We start from the raw sequence: 17085 nt of genomic DNA, 5'->3' as shown, positions 1-17085 counted from the left end.
TAAACAAATACAGGTGCAAAAAACTTCCAAAATGGTAAACAATAATTGTCAGAGGTCCCAATTTACATTCTAGGCCACCTAAAAACATCCATAGAGGACACACCAGCTGGATAGGACTTTAGATTCACCCACGTGTTTCACTGAGTATTGTGTTGTCTTTGTGTGTGTGTGTGTGCGTGCACTCCCTGAAGATGTAAATTAAAGATAGTAAGAAATTATATACTTGGTTTAATCCTTTATCCAAGCGTAAACAAACAAAGTTTGCACCTGAACTATTTTCAAGATTGGGTCAATGAGTGGCCCCATTCATTATGGGATACTAAGGCAAGTGACGCGAAATCATTCTGATTAGTTTCCTTTTCATCCCTACGAATCGTAGGGACAGCTATGCTACCATACTAGGAAAGTGACTACGAGTTTCATCCCTACGAATCATAGGGACAGCTATGCTACCATACTAGGGAAGTGACTACGAGCAAGGTGGTTTCCCTGTTGCCTTCCTTGCCGTACTACATCCTATGGCTGTATCCTGTGTGTTCACGGATCCAGTTTGCCTGTTTATGGGATGAAAAACCTCAGGATAAACTGGGATAAAATCCTACTGTCCACACCCAAGACCGGCTAACTTGGCTATGGCTGAGGAAGATCCTTAAGTTCCTCACATCTCTGATGGGAATCTAACCTAGGACACTCTTTCCCCAGGAATTATGGTTGCAAAACGCACAGCCACTAGGCTAACCGTGCAGACATGAAGTCATTAGCTTCACAATATATAAGTCCTTAGTATCACCTCTGGGTCTGGCTCCCACTGACGAGACCTCAAGAAAGTCAAAACCGGTCTGGGTAGTGACCCTTCCCATAATGCATAGCATTATACATACCCATATGGATATATGCTTTGCATTATGGGATACTAAGGCAAGTGATGTGAAATCATTAGCTTCAATATACGAGTTGCCCCAGTTCTGAAAATAGTTCAGGTGCAAAGTTTGTTTGCTTACACTTGAATAAAGGATTAAACCAAGTATATAAGTTATAGTATAATCAAGTGGAAAAACTTCCAACAACGTTCCTTGAAGATGTCTCAGTGACAGATGAAATATTGAAAGCATTAAAAACAATTAATTTTAATCCTTTCTTAGTGATATCAATACTCGATTAAACCTCCAAGATGATGCCATCTTGCGGGGGGGGGGTCAAAGTTAAAAAGTTCCTGCTGTTTTCATCAGGAACTTATTAGCAACCAATGATATATCCTAACTACAAGAAAATATCTGCAACAGAAGAAGCATCAATGGAAAAGAAGTGAAACCAGCAAAGGAATTCAGAAAATAATCTTGTTAATGTAACTTGTTTGTAAGAAGAACAAAACAGACGAGATCTAAATACAACGATTTAATAATGGATGAGAGATCACGGATAGGAAGGAGTAGCTATGGTATTCAATATTAAAACATGAAAATAAACTTACAAAAAATAAAATCAGCTAACACCTTTTATTCCCTTATAGGGAGTATGTGAGACCTTTTTAAACCCTATCTAGCTTTTTTTTTTGAGACTGAGTGGGCAGTTCAATCTCCACCAGTAGCCAATCAGAGATCGTTGACCCAAGACTATCACTAATTATAAGTGGCAATCAATGAAGAGACTGGCAAACAAGTACTGCCATCTCTTGGTACCTAACTTAACAGGATTATGTTCTTGTCTGAAACAGTGTGTGCATGCTATGGTCTATTTTCTTGAGTTTCTGGGATGAAAAGCCTGCTTGCCTGTGCCAGAGATTGACTAACTCAGGAACAGGTCAAAGAAAGACTTAGAAAATGTTTCTCCAGTTGGCAACTAGACTTGATCTTATGTTCTAGCTTTGGGCAGCCTAGTGAAGAGGATACAATCACCACTTCCACTGAGCTACACAGGCTGTGAAGAAAAACTATGCAGGAGCAAATTTCAAAATGCAAAACTGGATAAAGTTTTGTGTTAATAGTACCTTGAAGACTCTAGAATGGAATAAGTAGTACAACTTTTGTTCTGTTATTAAAGAAAGTTATAAAGAAAAGCTAGTTCTAATGCTATGTCAACAGCAAAAAAGTAGGGACAATATTATTATTTGGTAACCTCCATGGAATCAACAAACTCATCATGGGAGGCCCACTCAACCAGCAACATGTTTATCATAATGAGCTTTGAAGTTATTTTTACATTACCTACATTCACTAACAACTCTCCACTAAAAAATCTACTCCTCACTCTTTCTTCACTACATTCCTATACAACTTCAAAAGGATGGCTACTCATTCTTCCTGCCTTAACATCCACTCTTTTCATAATTAATATTAATAACAACTACTTGCAAAATTTTTGCATGTTTATGGAACAGTCATGCTATGACATAAAGATGCTGCATAAATTTATATGTTGTGTAATTATAATAAATTTTATAAATTCATTTATAAAAAAAAAAAAAGGTGATAAAATTATTGAAATAAGAGGGGAATGTCTTTACTAGGAATGACCATGAAAGATGTATGCAAACACTTAAATAACTAGGTAAAGTTGATTAAGGGTAAAAAAACAGGTGAAGAACATAGTTAATACATTTCAATTGTATGGTGAAATGTCTGTTGAACAAATAAATATTTATGCAACTAGAATAAATATTAATATAATAATTTATGCAGCGTACAAAATTGCACTGGTTAAACATCATAAATCTTGTTTTTTTTTTTTTTTTATAAAATGGAGTGGAAGGATCCTTCGGTGAGATACCAAGTTGCCACACAAGCATACCATCAAATATCATTTGTTCGAGGAAAATTGTTACACCATACCAATCTTAATTATGATGGATTTGTTTATCCCCAATCAGGATACTATCAAACCAAACTGTACATTTTATTACAGCAATTTCATATATAGTTAATTTTTTTCCCTTTTCTTTTTGAATCCTATTCACAAGAGAAGCTTATAGTACATTGTACTGTGGATGGACTAAGGATTAGATAATTCAAGAAACTAGATGTATAGTGCACATGAACTTTCTTTTATTATTATTATATATAGCATCTGCACCTCTTAATACGGCATTAGAGTTTGTCGCAGTATGTTGTTTTAATTCTTAACATGCATGTGTCAGCATCAACCCAGTCTATGTGCAATTATATCCAATTATTTTAATGTTTACTTGATATTCTATGCTGATAATGTTCTGTTCATAATGATCAAATAAGTGAATGAGTAAGAGATGGATTTCAAATCTTTCTCCTCTCTCAAATTATAAACAAAACTAGTTCTTCACATTCCAGACTTACCCTCAATGCCCAGTACCAATGTTGAAATAGCTTTTCCATTTCAGTTCCTACAATATACCCTAAGCCACTAGAGAAAGAGGGAAGATCAAGAGGAAGGAAATAATTAATTAATAGTCCATACAGAAGTACCAAGATAATATATCAAATAGTCTATGGGTGAGGGAAACAAATAATTCACTTGTGATGGAAATACCCCAAGTAAATCTTCATAATCACAATTTCACTTCCTATTGACATTCAATGTTTTCCAATTATCTGCTGTAAGACACACTATCTCCAAATTATCTGATGTTAGGAAATGACCTGATCAATTAACTGAGGATATAATTAATTAAAGTTTGATTACTTTTTAATGCAAATCTCACCCATGAAAGATTGTAAACTTATAGTTAGTTGCAGAGGGTGGGAGGAGAATCATAATCACCTTATTCTAGAAATAAAACATGGTCTTTAGCTAATTCAATCCTATAATCGACAGGCAAGTGATCTCATACCAGCTGGTGAAATTCACCTAGTAAATTTACATTCATCTGTGGTGAAAATCAAACTTATGGCATGCTGAAGAGTGGAGACATACTCCACTTAGTCAAGCAGGCTGGCTAATGAAGTGCCATCTAGGTAGTCAGCTGACATAACCAAATTATTCAAAACCTATTTAACAGTATGGTTATTTGAATGTCAGATAATTGAGAGATCACCATGTCTATCAGCATTAAGGACCTTCAACCTTAAGACTGTTATAAAGATATACATATGAAAATAAAGTCTATAAGGCTTCATTTGTTATCAAATAATATAAAAGGAAGGATAACAAATACTAATTAACATTTTATAGATGAGGAGCAAAATAATGATTGCCTGGGGATATGATTTCTAAAATGTCCAAGAACTTATGAGAATACAACCCTTTGGCATGAAAACTGCCACGATACTGCATTACTCTGTGCAAGTAACACAAGATTTTAAAGTTTCAAAAGCAACCACTGGTTTGCTACTTTACTATAAAAGAGACATTCATTATCTTTTTCACAATAAATAAATATAGTTTTAGTTGAATCAAAAATTTATTTTCATAAATCTGTGCACATATACCCAAAGCATACAGGATTATGTACATGGAATTGACTAAACTGATGAAAGTCTTTTGCCCTTCTGGAGTTATGGCCTTAAGTGTTGTAGAATGTGTGTTGGAGGAGGAAAAATACTACCGTCTCCATATGAGGTAGACGAAAGCAAGAATGTATTTCTGTACACTAGTAGATATACATAACAGTAATTACATTCTTAATGAATCAGTCAAGCAATTTTGGCTATACAAAAATTAACTGCAATTTCCAAGATCTTGCAGTTTGTCACTGAAAATTCATTCTGCAATTATGGTGTCATGCTTTTCATCCATGAAATGTCATCAACTGGCAAATGCAGTGCAGGAGAATGTAATGGCTGGCTGTGTATATGGTTGATACTTATCAACCAGAAAACTTTATTGAATTAAAGTGAACTGATGAATTGAATACAAGTACTTGTTTTCCTTTATAGCCCCCCCCCCCCCATGATCCAGAAAACCTAGAGAACAAACTACTTTCAGGCTACCAATAAGTGGGTGGTGGTCTCATACAGGCAATGAAATTCATCTCCACTTAAAGACATTCATAAACATCCATGCATATGGCAGGACTTGAACTTGCAATCTAATGTTTGTAGAGCGAGTATGCTCTACAAACCAATCAGGTAGAAAATCTTGGAACCCAACTTTAGATTTAAGACTTTTTTCACGCCACTTCAGTGGTTGCATTGCATAATTCAGAAGGCCTGGTCAGAGAGTTAAATTCTGGATGATTGGAGCAGAGTTCTCATAGTACCCATCTATAAAAAGGGAAATAAAACTGAATGTGAGAATTAGAGGTATTTCCCTTGAGAAACGGCTAAGAATTGTAGAAGGAAACTTAGTAAAGAAAAAGCTGGATTCAGGCCAAATAGAAATTGTTAGTATCAGATTTTCACATTAAGACAAATAGTTGAGCAACCTTGGGAATATAACAAGGATTTGTATTAAACTTTTCTATATGGAAAAGGGATATGGCAAGGAGCCAAGAGGAAGGCTCTTCAAAACGCTACAGTTATACAGCACAAATGGGACATTATATCAAGTAATACAAGGTCTTTATTTAAGCTGTAAAGTCAACAGACATATTCATTATCTATATCATGGGTGGCCAAACTTTTAGACATTGGGGGCTACTTACCTAGTGAAAATATCTCTGCGGGCGACTATAGATGTGATCGAAAATTGTGGAATATTTTCGAGATTTTTAAAAGCTTATAAGGCAATAAATATAACAAAAAAAAAAGAAAATTTATTGGTCATAACTTTATTAAAAAAATAATAAAAAATACAAAAAACTAAATAAAATTATACAAACAAAATTGAATATTTTAATTTAATTGGACGATACCTGACATTGCATAGATGCAGCTAAGTGATTATAATCTGGATCATGTGAACTTAAAGAAATTCGTAAACATGATTCCATATGTTGATCACTTAGCTGTGATCTATGCTTTATCTTAATAGCATTCATACATGAGAATGCCGATTTGCACAAATAAGTTGATCCAAAAAATGCGTTAAAATAAGAGGCGATTCTCGAAATATTTGGATATTTACTTTTGTGGATCAACCTCCAAAAACTATTATTTGAAGCAATTGATTTGAGGTGGATATCGCATTTCATATTTATAATTTCTTCTTCCAAATCTACTCTATTTGTGTCGAGAAATTCATTCAATTTTGAAGCAGTATTCTCAACATTAATATTTTCATTGAAGGGATATGATAAAAAAAGTAGCGATATCATCGAGCTTACCGATTCCTACAAATCTTACCTCAGATTCATTCATTAAAAGTCTTATGCTTTTAGTGTGTTTATTAAAGGTGACGTTTTGTATATTCCTTGACTGGTTGGCCAAATTTTTAAAATGTTTCAATTCGCACCGCTTTAATTGTATTTCGAGCATGTTTATTTTTTCCTTGATTGATTTTAAGGAACTTATCATATCAATGATTGTTTTATTTTTTCCTTGTAATTCTAAGTTTAGGTTATTTAGATTTTCTATAATGTCACAGAAAAAGGCGAGGTCAAGAAGCCATTCTTTATCATTTAATTCTGTATGTGAATCATCTCTGTTTTTCAAAAATGAATTTATTTGTGGAAGAAGTTCTCTGAATCTTGCTAAAAATGTGGCGCGGCTTAACCATCTTACATCAGTATGTAACAATAATTCACTATGCTCACTATCGCATTCTTTTAGCAAAGCCCGAAATTGTCGACGCACAAAGCTATTTGATCTTATTGAATTAACAATTTTGAAAGCAACATTCATAACATGATTGAATTTCAGTACTTTTGAACACAAGGCCTGCTGATGAATGATGCAATGATAGTCCACAAAACTTGGTATATCTTCATCATTTTTACAAAGAGTGACGAAACCGATTTTATTACCTACCATTGCAGGCGCTCCGTCCATAGTTATTGACACTAACTTATAAATTGGAAAACTTGTACGTACAATGTAATTCTTAAATAAATCATAGATATCTTGATCTCTTGTTCGTCCTTGAATTGGAATAATGGTTAATAATTCTTCTGTGGGCGACATATCCTCAAAAACCATTCGAATAAAAATACATAATTGTGCAATAACAGCGTAATCAGTAGATTCGTCAAGCTGTAGTGACAAAAAATTGCACTTATGTTTTCATGCAGAATCTCTTCGAGGTTCCGGCTGGTTTCTTCTGCTCTACGCATGATTGTGTTTCGTGATAATGACATATTGTTAATAGCAGTTATTATTTCTGATTTATTCTTAAAATTTTGAAATAATATTTCACCAGCTTTGATGGAGGCTTCCTTCCATAATTCTCCATCTTGAAATGGCTTATTATTTAATTAAAGTTTCAGCAACTTTGAATGACGCAATTTTAGCAGCCTTTGCGCCTGTATTGTACTTGACGAAAATATTTTGTTGTGCTGTCAGCAGTATCTTCATTTGATGTACCTTTGCTTTTCTTAAGGCAGTGCCCTGTGGATAATCTTCTTCGTAGTTTTTATGAACAGTTCGATAGTGTCTTTTCACATTTGCTTTTTTCAGTAAAGCCACATTCGTGTTGCAAATTATACATATGCATTTGTCTTTCATCATAATAAAGAAAAAATCTTCTTCCCATTCTTTATGATAGTGATAAGTTTTTATTTTCTTCACACTTGTTCTTGGCTCACTCATTGTTATCCTTTTTTTTTTTTTTTTTTTTTTTTTAACAATACTAATTGCATTCACTTGCTTAATTTAAAATAATACACATTAAAGATCGATAAACAGAAAACGATTTCATGGGATTACTCAGTACTAAAATACTGGATAATCAGGACACTTTGGCTGCAAGAGTCTTGATCAAGAAAAATACACAGATGGACTGTCAACTGCCAGTGTACACGTCATCAAACGTGTTACCATTGGGCGCGTTCAGAACCATCACGCGAACGTTTCTGGACGAAGCGAATCATGTGACTGCTGTAAAGCGATGGCTTCATTGTTAACTGCTAAATTATAAACTTTACATCAGATTAGAAATAAATTAGTTTGACATGTTTGACAATTTTTCTTATCAATTAATAATTTTGATTATCATTTATCTATTCATTTTCAATCTATTTATTTGTTTAATTTGCTACATTCGTTAAGAAACAAATAATTTGCTACATTCAGGTGCCTTGCAGTCGACGTCTTGGCCACCCCTGATCTATATGGATCACATTATGAAGGAACGTGGTATTAAATCTGATATCAAAATTGGCAGTGTTAATCTTAGTTCTTTTACTTTATGCAGATGATGTTATACTTCTGAATATATCCAATAGAATTCAGCATGATTCCCTGACAAAATTGAATAACTATTGTAATAAATTTGGTATAAAATCAGCAATAAAAATAAAATGAAAATAGGCAGAAACATTGAAAACATCTGTACCCTGAATGGTGAACCAGAACAAGTAAAACATTTCAGCCATTTAGGCACAATTTTTAGTGAAGGTGGTAAACTAAATATGGAAATAGACAACAGAATTAGTAAAGTTGGTATGGAAGTCAGCTGAATAAATTTATACGGAATAGGAAAGAAATGAGTTAAAACTCTAAATTAGCTATATAAAAGAAATAGTGTTTAAAGCAGTTTTAAGTTATAGATCTGAGAGCTGAATTAGAAATAAAACACTTGATCAAAGACCAGAGACCTGTGACATGAGAGTTCTAAGAAAGATTAATGGAATGAACAGATGGCATCAATAATGGCAGTATCATATTAAAAATGAGGACATAGGAAAGAACTTGCCATTATTAGCATTTAAGAATGTGTTAGTAGAGCTAATCTCAGGTTGTATGGTCACTTAAATAGAATGGGAGAGGAAAGATTAAAAAACAAAGGAAAAAGACTCATAGGTAGATTGGTTGATACAATAAAAAGTGCCTTAAAATACAGAAATACAAGATATGATAATGTTCGAGTCTTGACAGATAGCAGATTAATTTGGAGGAAAATTGTTGATCAGAAGCTCATGCAGTGCTATCATAATTATCCAGTACACACACCATGAGGGTACATATCAGGACTCTGATGACTTCAGTGTGAGATCACTCACTGTGAAGGTCAGGAGACTACTACCCTCCTTGTTCAAGGATAGTAGCCATATATCAAGTGGCAAAAACCTTTTACTACCTGAAGACTTGTGCAAACATCCATGCAAAATTGGAATTTTACCTCAATGCTTGGTAGTTAGAAAATACCTCAAACAACTAGGTCAGCAAAGAAATGTAATTTTAGAAATGATTTAAGAAATCATGCAAGAAAATTCATTTTCTCAGTGGTGTGTCCACCAAGAAAGTCACATTTATCTCCTGCGAATAAACTGGCAACAAACACTGCTACTGTAACAGGCTATGTTTAATTGTCCTATAATGGGATCAATCAGATTTAAAAGTAACCAAGTTACTATGAGTGATAAGCCTATGAACTTTACATGCAAAGGAAATGACAAAAGTGCAGCTGCTTTAATCAGAGGCATCAGAATGTACACAACAATAAACTAAATTATCTAGACAACCCAATATTTCATCAATGTATCACCAACATTCAAGATCAGTTTATATAAAAAATGAGGGAATTAGATTTTTTTTTGCTACTGTATTAGTTAAATAATAAACAGTTGATTTGTAAATAACCAGTAGTACAGCAGTATTATCTTATTGCCGTATTCTCAAAGCAAGCTGGCTGCTAAACAGTGCATGGAATAGAACCAGATGATAATGAATGAGAAGGATTCCTGATTAATGAGCAAATAATCCAGCTGCCACTTGCTCTGCCAAGTTATGCTTGAAGGCAATTAGTACACTGGTCAATTCAGAGGCTTTCATCAAAGCTGAATAGGGGAGAGGAGACTGAGTACTCCATGTGCAAGGTATGCCTGTAGATCTTTTACCTTCATGCCACATGTCCTAATATAACATTTTTAAATAACTCAACAACATAAATAAAAAATTCCCCTCAGAAAACAATACCAAACTTAAAAACAAAGAAACCCATTAAAAACCATATCCACTTCGATATTTAGGTCCAAAATCCAATATGAATGTGTGCAACAGATCTAAATTTCACCTGTTATTTTCAACAGAACCTCAACTACTGTTCACATCAACTTTCCCACCCACATTGCACATCCCCTCCACCACAAAGGTTGGAACAAACCTGTGCATTTGTCAGATATATCTTACATCTGATCAGAGAATAAACCTTATATCTCCCTTTTTCAATCTACTCTGTGCCTCCATGCCACATGTCCTAATATTAGGAAGAAATTTGCAGCCACTTGGGCTACAAATTTCTTCCTCCTATTATATTATAGGGGAAAGAATTTGCATTTTAATTAGGAATATGGAGATGTAATACAATTTGGATTACCTTACACTGTTGATCTTTGTCATTTATTTATGCTATTATTCAATTATTTGAGTAATAGCATAAAATAGCTATTATTCAAATAGCTCCTCTCACTTTAAATGGCCATACCACCTTAGATTAGATGTGCCTACACATTCTTGAATGCTAACAATGTTAAATTCCTTTCTATTATCTTCATATTTTTAATATGATTCTGCCATTGATGTTATCTGTTCACTCCACTAATTTTTCTTAGAATGCTCTCATATCTATGGCAGTTTTAACGTGTGCTGGCTGATGTTCCGTGCACTAAGCCACGCTTAGTAGTGTGCATTTGTTTACTCGCAGTGAATGGTTTATGTACGTACGCATTTTATAGACCTATTCAATATAAATTTAAAATTAGATATGTATGAATGGTAAAACACATCTTTGTAACCCTAACCTTAAAATATGGATAAACAGAAAAGAGTTAATTTAATGTTAAATCAAAAATCAGAAGTCATACAAAGTTGGATTTGAGAGTATGTGTGAACAATATGGCATAAAAAAAGCAAACTGTATCGGACATTAAAAATAAAGACAAAATAAAAAAAATTTGTGATAATCTACTTTATTATATAACGGACTTTTGGATTTAACGCACCCCCTCCCCCTCGCCTGAATTAGTCCATTATATTGAGGTTTTACTGTACTTCAACCTTGGTATCACCTCTGGGTCTGGCTCCCACTGATGAGACCTCAAAAAAAGATCGAATCTAATCTGGGTAGTGACCCTTCCCATAATGCATAACATTATACATACCCGTAAGGATATGCTTTGCATTATGGGATACTTATGCATGTAATGTAAAGTCATAAGCTTCTATATACGAGTTGCCCCAGTCCTGATAATATTTCGGGCACCAACTTGTTTGCTTACATTAGGATAAAGGATTAAACCAAGTATACAATTTCTTCGAAATCTTTAATGTATAGTATAACCAAGTGGAAAAACTTGCATTAATTTATCTCTTATTTCATATAAATTCATTTAAAAATTATAATCTTGGTTTAATCCTCTATCCAAGTGTAAGCGAATAAAGTCTGCATGTGAAGTAACTTTACGACTGGGCTACTTGCGTATAGAGGCTAATGAGTTCACGTCGCTTGTAGATATTAAAAAGACATAGTTTAAGTTGCCAATGGCTACACGAAATCTTGGAACTATATGGTGTATGACTGATCGTCATGCAAAGCAACATTTAGTTTATATTTAAGTAATAGCTCAGCATTGGAAGTGAAGAATACTGAGGAAGATAATGGTTCAAAATTGTGCATAAATTACACTTACACATAGACACGGCTGAAAATTTATTTAAGATAGATTAATTACAAATATTTTGATTCACATTTCGTGGATCAGTGTAATAACTGATGAAAAACTAATGTTTACTGGGATGGCACTATGTAAATCTTCTCTTTTAACAGAGGGTGCAGAAAAACGACTGATAATTTTCACTATTATTTTGGGGTCCTACATTTCTTGTGCCCTAAAGAAGTTTAATATTTCAACAACCTTCAAGCCTATTAATTCAATTAGCTCTATGATACAATCTCCAAAACATTAAATTCCACCTTCACTGCTACCTGGAATCTATTCTATTCAGTCCCATGTAACTAGGTTATTCTACTTTGAGCAAACAGGCAATTATTTCTATACATCTTTCTGAACATCAATCCTACATTATTCCCTCTCATCCTCCCCAAGAAGCAGAACATGAGGTTACTAATATTAGATACAGTCTACTTATGATGCCAAATTATAACATAGATGTTCTCATAAATATGAGCATCTTTAAAGAAAGTTCTGAAGTACTTCTGCATCAGCAAAACCTCAATCTTATTGATGGACTCTCCAAGCCAAAAATTTGGGAAATTATTATTAAGAACAATACCTGGTAATTATACAAATGTTTATCACATTTTTTTTTATTTTTATTTTTTTAAATGCATGCATGCTTCATTTGATCTTCACAGTATTGGTTTTTAACTGGCTATCTTGCAACTGCATATAAGGAGAGATTCCGTTCTCCATACACCTTTATTGCTATTTATTTTAATTTCTATATCAAATTGATGAGCCACGATACGTAAATCAAAATATTTGTAGTTAATCTAAATTAAATAATTTTTCAACTTGGTCTACATGTAAGTTACGTAGAGTTATGAATAACATAGTTATCTCTTAGTAAATGTATTATGGTTCAACGTCAAGTTAGGCATTGTATAGTATCTACACTTATTTTTTTCCATCCAAATGGAAATTATTCTGGGTGGGGGTCTGGCTAAATAGTTACTTAAGATTTGGTACTTGGAAGCTTTATAATAATTTGTAAAGCTATTTAATTTTCTGCTTCGATTGGGCCATTTGTAAGGGCATAAATAGGCAAAGGTGTGTTGAAATTTACAATGCAAAAGAAATGTTCACATAACAATTTTGATTTCAATCGATGCATTTTTACTGGCAAAACAATTATTCAAACCAATATTAATTCTATAACTAGCTGAGCTGAATGTAATGAAACTTGGTGTTTTGGATCTTTAATTAAAAGTTGTCATTTCAACTGGACTATTTGTAATGATAAAATTAAGAAAATAAAAATTATACTTGAGTATTCATGTCAGATTACAAAGAAAAGTGGTATTAAACCTGATATCAAAATTAGAAATGTTAATCTCAGCTTTTTACTTTATGTGCATGCAATTATCAAATTCCTGACATGTACCCTCAAGGGGTACACAGGATATGATAGTCCCACATGAAAAATTTACATCACTACTAACTTCCTATCTACCATTTTCCTCCAAATTAATCTGTTACCTGTCAAGACTCCAACATTATCACATCTTATATTTCTCTTTTCTAAGGCACTTTTTACCATATCAATCCACCTATATTTTGATCTTCCTCTAGGTCTTTTTCTTGCCAACTTGGCAAGAAAAAGACCTAGAGGAAGATTAGCAGAACTCATTCTGCTAATCTTCCTCTAATTAGAGGAAGATAACACATTCCTGGAATGCTAACAATGTCAAGTTGTTTCCTAATATCCTCGTTTTTAATATGATATTGTCATTGATAGCATCAATTCACGCCCCTAATCTTTCTCAGGACTCTCATATCTGTGGTCTCTAGTCTTTGGTCAAGTGTTTTATTTCTAATCCAGCTCTCAGATCCATAAGTTAAAATTGGTTTGAACACTGTCTTGTATACAGACAATTTAGTGTTTTGATTAATTTCTCTCTTATTCCACATAAATTTATTCAGTTGACTTCCTACCATACCAGTTTTGTTGATTCTGTTGTCTATTTCCATATTTAATTTACCATCTTCACTAAAAATCTTGCCTAAGTAGCTGGAGTGTTTTACTTGTTCTATAGGTTCTCCATTCACAATGCAGTTGATATTTTCAATGCTTCTGTCTATTTTCATTATCTTTGTCTTGTTATTGCTGACCTTCCCACCATATCTATTACAACAGTTATTCAATTTAGTCAGGGAATCTTGCAGACTTGTAGCAGATTTATTTAGAAGTATAACATCATCTGCATAAAGCAAAGAGCTGAGATTAACATCTCCAATTTCAATATCAGGTTTACTACTGTTTTCCTTCATAATGTGATCGATATAGATAATGAATAACAGAGGGGATAATTTACATCCTTGTCTGATATCCGATTTAACGCCAAACCATCTTCATGCACTTCCTTCAGTTCTAACTGTTGACTTACAACTCAAATAAAGACTATGTATTGCTTCACTGACACCATACAACTGTAACATTCATCATCATCATCACGAACCATGGGCCCGTTGATGTCCGATGCCTGTTTTGCTATCTTCTTCCCCCTTTCTTTGTCCAGTGCACAGTGTGGCAGTTTTTGTACACTCATTCCACACCAGTCTTTTATATCGTCTATCCATTCTCTGTATGGTCTACCTCTTCTGTTTAAGCCATCCAAAATATCATACATAAATGTCTTTATCTTCCAGTCTTCACTCATTCAAATGTGTCCAAATAATTGCAGCTTCCATTTTATAATCTTCTACATTTGATTCTGTTTTGGTTGTATCTTCTGATAGAGCTCTTCATTGGTGATTTTCTGTACCCATCCTATTCTTAGAATCTTCCTGTAACAAGTTCTTTCAACTGCCAAAATTGTTTTTCTTGATTCCTTATTTATTACCCACGTTTCAGATCCATACAGTATACACCGCTGAAGATGCATGTTTCCAATACTCTTAGTTTTGTTTGCAGACTGATCACTTTACTTTTCCAGATGTTATCCATGGCCTTAAGATTTCTTCCCCCCTTTGCAATTCTGATCTTTATTTCTTTTTTACAGTCCAAGTCTACTTCCCAAATATGTGAATTGTTCTACATTTTCTATATCAGTTCCAACCACTTGTATCTTTTGTTTCATGTTCTTCTCACCAAATACCATTGTCTTTGTTTTTTCAAAGTTCATAACAAGTCCAAATCTCTTCCCTTCCTCATTTAACAGTTTCAGTGTTTTTTGTAGTTCTCTTTCATCTTCTTCAATAATAACAATGTCATCTGCAAATCTCAGATTGTTAATTCTCATTCCATGTGCAGATATTCTTTGGCATCTTCTTTCATTTTATTCATTGCTCTTTCTAAATGTGTGATGAAAATGCTTGGTGATATTGGGTCTCCCTGTCTAGTACCTCTGCTTGTTTTAAACCATTTCCCCAAATCATCACCTATTCTAACTGCTGCAAATGCATTCTGATAAACATCTTTTAATATAGCTATTAGTTTTTTTATCAATTCCGTAGGATTCCAGAACTGCTAATGTCACTTTCACGTCAATACTGTCAAATGCTTTCTGAAAATCAACAAAGCAAGTATATATGTTTTTGTTTTTTCTCCTGGCTTTCTCTGCTATTAACCTCATTGTCAAAATCTGTTGAATTGTAGTTCTATCTTTTCTAAATCCTGCTTGCTCGTCTGCAAGGCATGTTTCCAATTGTGTTCTCAATCATTCTGTCAATATGATCATCATCATCACTTTACCAAGGTGACTTATCAAGGCAATTGTTCTATCATTTTTACATTCTAGCTTATTTCCTTTCTTGTAAAATGTTACTAATATTGATTTCACCCACTCCTCTGGCATTTTCCCTTCTTTCCATACCATATTACATAGTTGGTGCATTTCTGTAACCATACTTTCACCACCATATTTAATCATTTCTCCAGTAATGTTATTGTTACCAGGACTCTTGTTGTGTTTTAGCCATCCTATTGCTTTTTCTACCTCTCCTCTTAAAATGTCCATATCATGCTCATTACCTGGTGGTGAAGTGCATTAACTGTAACATTATGTGCATGTTAAACTCCTAAATAAATCTAGTACAAGTCTGCAGGATTCCTTGACTAAATTGAGTAATTGCTGTAATAATTTTGATATGAAAATCAGCAATAAAAAAACAATGAAAATAGGAAGAAACATCAGCTGCATCCTGAATGGAGAACCTATAGAATAATTAAGATATTTCATGTAAGTAAGACATTTAGTAAGATGGCAGATTAAATATGGAAGTAGACAACAGAATTAGCAAAGCTGGTATAGTAGGAAGTCAACTGAATAAGTTTATATCGAATAAGAGAAAAATTAGTCAAAACATTAAATTAGTTGTATACAAGACAGTGTTAAAACTAATTTCAACTGGTCAATCTGAGACCTGGGTTGGAAATAAAACACTTCAAAAGATTGAAGATTATAGGTATGCTAGTTTTGAGAAAGCATAGTGGAGTGAACAGATGGCATCAATGACAGTATTGTATTAAAAATTAGGATATTAGAGAAGAACTTGACATTGTTAACATTCACGAAGGTGTTAACAGAGCTAATCTCATATGGTATGGTCATTTAAGCAGAATGGGAGAGGAAAGATCAACAAAACAAGTGTTCTTTGCTAGGTTTGCAATAAAAAGATCTATAGGAAGACCAAGATGTGAGTGGATTGATACAGTAAAAAGCACCTTAGAAGGCAGAAATATAAGATCAGATAATGTTGGAATGTTGACAACAGATAAGACAAGATGAACAATAGCTTACACCAGTTGAAATGAAATTCATGAGAACTGCGAGATATGTGACAGAACCACTTTAAAAAAAAAAGTATAAAATTAAATTTATACCAGCAACATACACAAGAATGGTTATAGCATATAAACAGAAATGAACAGGACCAGAATACCTCAACAGATGTCTTGAGACTAACAGAGCCACCAGGCTTACTACTGAGAAGGATAATTGTTCAATGGCTGTATGAGACCAAAAATATTTTGGTCTTCAGGACTTTATATTCTGAAATCAATGCTATTTACACTTAACTTCCTTATATAGAATTTTATACTAACAGAAGACAAAGTAAAAGAAGAAAAATTAGATGTCAGTGCATAAGCAAAAATCTAAATAAGTCATAAGCTATCCTTTGGCTATTCTCACCAGAGTGGTGAGAATAGCCTATCTGGAAGGTAAGAGGAGTTTGTTAAAGGGCAGCCTGGTTTCATATTACATTTTATAATGAGGCAGTGACTATTGGACAGAGAAGATGCTTTTATTTAATATTCAAACTAATAACACATAAGCTAGTATTCAAACAGAATGAAATGAATAGCCCAGATACAGGAATGGTTGGCTGATAGAAACAAGCAACTTGTGTATGGTTAAACATCTCCAAGACATTTCCCCCACGTTATTTTTTGTTGT

The 17085-nt window shown here is 33.6% G+C and overlaps 1 protein-coding gene across 2 annotated transcripts in view; it reads right to left on the bottom strand.

Annotated features, from left to right (window-relative positions):
* The window catches only part of LOC150102021 (protein spinster homolog 1-like), a 303327-nt gene that overhangs the window by 233169 nt on the left and 53073 nt on the right, over positions 1–17085 (bottom strand). For both annotated transcript variants that reach the window (XM_090400213.1, XM_090400212.1), the window contains exon 4: positions 3309–3375. In XM_090400213.1, the coding sequence (XP_090256339.1) occupies positions 3309–3375 (67 nt within the window). The remainder of the gene's footprint in view (positions 1–3308; positions 3376–17085) is intronic.

The sequence above is a fragment of the Typopeltis vanoorti genome, chromosome 11 (assembly GCF_054136105.1).
Source record: "Typopeltis vanoorti isolate ZY-2024b chromosome 11, IOZ_Tvanoo_1.0, whole genome shotgun sequence".
Classification (NCBI taxonomy): Eukaryota; Metazoa; Arthropoda; class Arachnida; order Uropygi; family Thelyphonidae; genus Typopeltis; species Typopeltis vanoorti.
This window is presented reverse-complemented; position numbering and strand designations above follow the sequence as displayed.